General features: G+C 41.4%; 1 protein-coding gene across 7 annotated transcripts in view; it reads left to right on the top strand.

Annotated features, from left to right (window-relative positions):
• The window catches only part of inpp4b (inositol polyphosphate-4-phosphatase type II B), a 201,758-nt gene that overhangs the window by 152,969 nt on the left and 41,070 nt on the right, over positions 1-7,719 (top strand). For all 7 annotated transcript variants that reach the window (XM_050044694.1, XM_050044693.1, XM_050044695.1 and 4 more), the window contains one exon: positions 3,532-3,715. In XM_050044694.1, the coding sequence (XP_049900651.1) occupies positions 3,532-3,715 (184 nt within the window). The remainder of the gene's footprint in view (positions 1-3,531; positions 3,716-7,719) is intronic.

Genomic DNA, 7,719 nt, shown 5'->3' with positions numbered 1-7,719 from the left:
GTGTGTGTGTGTGTGTGTGTGTGTGTGTGTGTGACAAAAGTGCTGTTTGAGCAGGCAGGTGGCTGTAGATGAATATGCTGGTCACTATTAGCATAACAAGTCCTAATATATAATTTATGTGTACTAATGCAGTTTTGCACAGTCTGCAAAAATAAGCCTCTTTCATCCATTGTAGCTCCGATTCGAGAGGATTTAACTGGCATACAATTTTAATGCTCTGCTTATGATGCTGCAGGTCTGCACACATGTAGGGATTCTCTAACATACAAGAAGCCTGAGTTTCATTGATCTTTATTTCACATTGTGGCTTGGTAAAATTGAACTTGTGCATCATTATGTTTAAACACAACCCTCCAGATCCAAGTGTTAGTCCTTAGTTTGTCCCTTTGGGGGGTAAAAACAAGAAACCCAGTTTATTTGAAACGCTCCATACTGCATGTATGGAAGTTTAACGAGTCTCTTAGGTCTGTAGACTCTCACATAAATATTCATAAATAGCATACAGACTTTAAAGCTTGCATAGTTGCTGGACAAATTGCTCACATTGACATTATGAATATCAATGAACGTTCATACATGCTATGCTATTGCCGTTATAAAGCATCTGCAAACTTATATTCCAAGTACAAACAACCTTTTATTTCACTTTCAAAGGATTTTCCACTTTCTTTGTGATCATCACAGATAATATCCCGCCGCAAGGCAAAAGAACACTATGGATATCAAACGCTCCAAATGGTCTGATCAAATGGTGACTGCATTAGAACCACATGTTTAACGTAAATGAGATGCATCCAGATTTCAGCATGAAATAGCTCTACCATCAAACAAACGTAAATAACAAGTTCTTCTGGGAGCTCCTTTAAACAAAGGTAAAGGAATTGTGAAGAGGGAGGCCTTTTATGAGTTCAGGTGTGCTCTGAGTCAGCTCGAGGCTAAGTCGCACAAACCTAAGACCTAGATTAGGTGGGAGGATATCTTGCACTCTAATGACACCGCAGAGTGTGGCCTCAGACATTACATTACAAAGGATAACTATTATCAGATCCACAAAGGTAGTATATTTTTGCAGGGCTGTCGTATTGGATGATATTGTGCATTTTTATGTCCACCTTCTGTTTTATTGGCAGCATGTTTTAAATACTTGGCACACAGCACTCCCAAATTAAATCAGGGATGGAAAACAAACCTGAGGCTTGAAATGACAATCAGGTCCTCGTGTGCAGCATCCCCTTTGGCCTCTCATCAAGTTTGCATTCACAGATTTATGCTGTTTTACCTTTTCATGGTTTGCTGTCTTGGTAGACCCATTTGGACTGACAGCAATGCTGATGAGGCAATTAAAGTTCCTTGCCTTAGCCAGCCTTAGAGGGGATCAATTCTGTCGTCTAGCATCAGGTGGCAGGTCCCAACATTCATTATTGCCTGCATAGGCTTCCTAATGGGATTGGATTTGTACTTATGAGTCAACAGGGCTCTTATTGAATCTCAGTCGCTGAAGCAATTGTCCTCTTCCAACAACTTTCTCCTTTGCTTCTTTCCTGGAGTATCTGTATTGTTGCAGTCCTTCGGGATTTTTTTCTCTCTTTAGTTCTGCATAATGTAATAAGACGAATGTAAGCTCACCAGGGATGAAAGGGGTTTGCAGACTTTACTTTGTTGCAGTACATTATTCAATTATGCTCTTCACTGTGGCTGAAACCTTAGCATTTGAAGGTATGGTTATGGAAGTGGGGATAACAGAAGTGTGCATGGTGGTGTTCTGTATGGTTGAGTATTTCACACTGTTTGCCCCGTGTCTCTCTCTCACTTAGTGATTCCTTTGATTAGCCTTGAGCTTGTGGGTGGTAGTCCTCCAGGGAGCTCATTAGCTGTAATGACAAGGCCAAGTTTTTAAAGTTAGCCAGTCAAAGACATAGTTAGTTGCTCGTACCTACTACGCCTAATTTCTTAAGGCCTTCAGATTTTCGCGCTTATTGATAGATCAGGTAGTGCTGTTCCACACAGGGTGACTTCTAAAGAAGCACTCTCTCCCTCGCTGAAAATATTAGGAGTGCTGCAGAGAATACTGTATTATGCCAGTCCTTTGTATGTGCCCCTCCCTTCCTCGCGCGCTCTATCCCTCTCCCTCACTCTCTTATGTCAATTATGCCTTAGGATCTGGCTCTGGGGTCTGGCCTACATAGAGGCTTGCAGAGCTGACTCTAAACTAGCTGGGAGGGTTGCAAATGACTGCCTCGCTCCACGCTATATCTGATGGCAGGAAGTCAGCGGAAACTCATTGAAAGTCACTGGAACTTTACCCGAGGAGAATGTTTGATTGGAGTGATTTGCCCTGAATCTAGGATCTGACAAAAGGTGTTTTTGTCTGAGATTAAATAGCTCCCTAGAAATGAAGAAGGGATTAATTATTCATAAAGCGAAAATGGGTTGACATTGGACTGCAGGTCCAATTTGACAGTTCAGGCCAAGTGCCTGGAAAGCGTTGCTGTGCATTTTCCTGGCAGCGAGAGTGGACATGCAATGAAATGAGCTCAGAAAATTAGTGTGCCGTTACACTATGTTTATAGTCAGTGAAAACCAGCTGGTTGTCTGTTTATTGTTACTTGACCTCGACACAAAGAATAAACGTTTGACATTATAAAGTGACAATCAAGCACTCACTGTTTTAATCAGATTAAAAGGAGTTGTTTTGAAATGTATCTACTGTTGTAAGGTAACAGTGAGAGTTAGACCTGCACTTATACTTCCTCAAGCTCCAGAGCCAAACTATTTAATTTTATCTTCATAGTCAGGGACTAATTTACACCTGTGATGCAAGGTAAATACAATTAGATGCAATTGCCAGCTGTAAAAGAAGGCTGTGTTTGTTATTCACAGCAGGGCGATCAGGCTTGACGTAGGTGTAGGTCAGTGGAGTTTAGAGCTGCTACAGCTAAGTGCACCAAGCAACACACTCCACAACAAACAAAGGCATCCAGATAAATTATTTTCTAATAATAAAATAGATTTAATGTTTTCAACACCAGCAGTGCTATTATTTCAAAACGGTCTTTGTTAGAGATGGTCTAACCACAAAACATATCAGTGTAGAAAAGCTTCAACGTTTATTTAATTGCACCTTGGAGGGAAAAAAAAGAACGGAGAATCTGTTCCTGATCAGTTGTGTATGTTTGGATTTTTTGTGTCAATGTTGATCTTGCAGCCAGACGGAGCAGGTCAACCAATGAATGCTGCGGGGTAGCTTGGAGCTTGTTTGATATCAAATACTGTCTCTTCCTACTCTGCTAGTTTTGGCAAACGCCGGTGGCAAGTGGACACTATAAAAACCAGCAGCACTTATCTAAACAAACGTGGGACGAGCTTCTGCCCAGTACTGTATGTCTACAATCTCATCACAAGCAAGTGTGCCCCAGTTCTTTTTGAATCAGATTTGGGCCACTTTCATATGTATTTCCTATATCCAGTTCACGGCCGTGCGACTGCAGCGAATGTCAAATCTGAATTGATGTGTTTTTTCCTCCACCACAGCTTCAGCACTGCCTACCAGTGTATCTACTACTCCCCAGAGCACACAGCCAAAGCTCAGGAGGTACTCAGCACCATGAGCCTCCTCCAACCTCTCATCACGAGCTTAGCGGACCAGCTCCTCCAGGCTGCCCAGGAGCACTCTTCCCCTGGACTGAGGGATGCACTCAAGAACCTTTCTGACAAGGTGAGGCAGCCCCCAAACCCTCCACACTTCCATCTATACTTTCCCTTTATTCCTCTTGGCCTCGAGCTGCTGCAACCAAGCCTTTTATTCTTGGACACATCACCAAACATTGTCAGGTAATACCTCAGCCTGAAAAGCCTCTTAAATTAATCTTTAGCTGTGGCGATAAGTTCATTTAAACCCAAACTCATCCAAAAACAACTTCATTATTTGCTCGGGGGTTCTGCTTCTAAGCCTATATCCAATAGTTTTCCTGGTAGAGTTGCAATCGGAGGACTATTCAGGTGGATGTATAGGTCTGAATCGACTGCTACACTCTAAATGTTTACCCCCTCAGAGGAGTTATCCTACAAGCGAGACTTTGTACCAGCCCTCGTAATATTACTTTGTTTGTTGTATTGCGAACAAAACAGTGAAATTTACAAATGATGAAAATGACTTTAAATCCAGCAGTTGATTCACACACATGCACACACTAAACAGACAACCTCAGGAAAAATCCATAACTCATCATAAAAACGCCAAACTAACAAAAGTGAATAGCAGCATGGAGGTTTATGGAGTTGAGGCGTTTTTATCAGTATAATTAATGAATTACATCTGGTGCTGTCAGATTGCAATCTGTTGTGGGAGAGATTGTTTTTGCCACAGTGGAATAGAGCCCAATCAGCCTGCTTAATTGGTACATTCGCTCTGTCACCACTTCCTCTCATCCTTGATTAGACACGCTCACATCGGCCAAGTAAACCCCTGGCCTGGTCAGCACAAGCAGGGCTGCTCTCTGATTAAAATCTCAAGCTGTGTTTGTGTGTGTATGTGTGTGTGTGCTTGACGGCGTCGGAGGTGTGAAACTGTGTGTATCTGTGTGTGTTCGAAACCTGATGTTCAAGTGACATCACTGTCTTCAAGCCCCAAAGACTGCAATCATGAACATCACACGTTTTATATCAGTATTTCCTCCTCCACATCTGGTCATCTATCAAGAAAATCTGTTGTTTTTTTAAAGACACACATAAATACCTATGTCTTTTGTACAAACACACAGACTCATACTTGCCTGCTCATGCATGTACACACCTGTGCACACGAGTTAAGTCTAATCTGTTTTATTCATATTGACTAAACCACAAACTTCCCCACAAAAGACTTTAAGTAATAGTTCAACAATCTGGGGAATGTGCTTATTTGCTTTCTCACTTAAATGCCTACTATACACAAGAAGATTTCTGAAAAGACCTTCAAAATACTAACGTCTGACGCTTTCCAACATCTAAAGGCGATGTGAATTTTTAGTCACGCTATAATAGAAGGTTTTAGACGAGGGAACTACAACTAGATTCCTTTTGAGATTATTTCCCATGCTGCTTCTGGTGGAAGATATTAAACCAAACTCCCTTTAAGAAATATGACATATTAACAATTCCTTACATGTATGCATAAAAACATAACTCTAGAAAAGCAAGAGACAAAAGGCGTCATGTGTCAACAGTATTCTTGTTAATTCTGCATCAATTTAATAACCTGTATTGGCATGCAAACTTTTAGATTACATCACCTCAACTTGCTCCCAGCCTCTGTTGGTTAGTGATAGTATTTTAGTTGGAGAAGACCGTAGGAATGAGAAGCATTTCAGACATTAAGATTTCTCACTAAAATAAGTGCTGGTTAATGGATCAGGTCCACGCTGAAATAAACACAGGCTCTTGTTCACTCCACAGCTCTACCAGTTTCTCTTCCTTTTCCACAGTATAAGAGAACCAAGACTTGTTATACTAATAATATTAAATATGTTTGACTTAAGCAAGGTCTGTGCTTCTGCAAACCTACGATGCAGAGGGCTTTGCGGAGGCGTTGCGTCCATCTGCGACCGACGCAGAGACACGGCGTGCACCTGCCAAAAATTGTAACCACGCGTTGAGGCAACACAGACCCAACGCAGACCGCAAGAGCTATGATTGGTCCTTCAAACTACATCATTTCCAGCATTTCACAAGGTTTCACTTCCTGCTGCAGTACCACACAACACCGCCATTTTCAAAAGTTGAGCCATTCAACAGGCTTACAGACTATCGGCGCAGTTGCGACTCCCTTCGTTATTGTCGTAACATTTGTAATAAGAGCATTTGTTGTTCAATGTCGATCATTTCGAGCTCCAGCAACCGTCTTTCTCTCTCGGTCGCCATCTTCACTGTGACTAGAGCAAAGCTGGAAGATAAACAGACAATGAACAAGGAACGACCATAGAGGTCACAGAGTCTAGGTAGGTATTTAAGAGAACACCGCGCCCCCAAGTGCTTTGGCAGGGAATTGCATAGCGACATAGACCAACAGGACGCAGAACTATGATGGGCACACAGCAACTGCGGAGCAACTGCGTGCATGTTGCGTCGAGTGTAAGCAGAAGAATAAAGAAACTTTTACTCAGAACGTCAAGACGAGAAAAAGACTGACTTAAGACAGCACGGACTGAGTTTTATGACAGCCTTACACCAAGTGATCAAGATCACAGGGCGTGTCACACTTCTAGCAAAACTCTTCATGACATGACATCATTGACAGTAAGATTGCTTGTTTGGTGTGAGGCCGGCATTAGATGAGAAAATCAAAACCACTCTTGTATCTGTCTAATAAATACAAGGCTACAGCCAGCAGCTGTTTAGCTTAGCGTAGCATAAAGACAGGAAACGGGGAACCAGCTACTCCAAAGGTAACAAAATCTGTGTACCAACACCTCTAAAGCTTGGTCAGTCTTCACATTGAACTCTTGGCAAGAAAGCAAATAAACTTAGATCCCAAAATATCAAACTATTCTTTTAAGATTCTGTACAACAGAAGAGCTGCAAATATTAGGCAATTAATTGATTAGTTGGTCGATGGAAAATCCATCTGCAACAATTCTGATGATTGGTTTATCGTTTAAATCATTTTCAGACAAATAAGCCAAACATTCCTTGGTCCCTTTGTTAGTCTTTATTTATGATAGTAAACTGGCTGTCTCTAGACAGTTTTAGGCTGTTGGTTAAATAAAATTACCTTTTTTTTTTTTTAATTGATCATATTTCACAGTACATTGTACAGATATGAATCAACTATTTGAATATGTCAGCTTTGGCTGTGTGGAATGATAATGGACATTTTTCACCATTTTGTGACATTTTATTGACAAAACCATTAGCTGATTAATCAACAAAGTAACTGTCAGATTAATTAATAATGAAAATAACTCCCCCAAAAATATCATACTCACACAGACAGATATTTGACATCCTTCCCACAGACACATAAGTAAAGGTGGATGCATTTTAGAGTGCGTCACTGCGGTGTGTGTGAAGTGTGTGAAGTCTCTTCAGTGAAGACAGTGAGTCACACGTTCAGAGAATCTGGGAAAGATGAGACACCTCCAGAGAAAATCAGGGTGATGTAAGAACCTTTTTTATCAAGTACTCGCTGCCTCTGACTTCTCCCTTCTTGGTTCAGACCACCTGACTGGAGGCCTAATGTGATATTTCACTCCAAAATACTTTTCCTGGGCACATTCTGATTAAAGTTGGCCATGGCACGGCAGATGCGCTGTTGCTCCTCTATATATGGTGATGATTCTGTGGATGATGATAATAATAATTTCACTCTGATGATAATCACAGTGAAAAGGCAATTGCAACGCGTCTCCCCTCCCTCCAGCTGTGTCCTGGGAAAAGCTATATGTCTCTGGTGTAACGGTTACCTGGAAAAGGCTATGGTTTGATCGTCTATGCGTGATTATGTTAGATTATATGGTGTATAGAGGTCATGTACGCAATAGTGAGCAAGTGTCCTCACAGCCAAGTGCTGTTGGAATCTGACCAGCTCTATCCATTCAGCCTCCCTTCACTTCTCAAGTGAAGTTACACTGAGTGAAAAAGCTCTATTTTTAACTCAGCCTCATCCTTCAGGGTAAAACCATTCGAAACCATTCGGGGTGAATAGATTCCTACAGTTTTCTTCTTTTTTAGATCAAACGTAAC

This window comes from Epinephelus moara, chromosome 5, assembly GCF_006386435.1.
Source record: "Epinephelus moara isolate mb chromosome 5, YSFRI_EMoa_1.0, whole genome shotgun sequence".
Taxonomy (NCBI): domain Eukaryota; kingdom Metazoa; phylum Chordata; class Actinopteri; order Perciformes; family Serranidae; genus Epinephelus; species Epinephelus moara.
The sequence above is the reverse complement of the archived record's forward strand: the minus strand, read 5'-3'. Positions and strand labels throughout refer to the sequence as shown.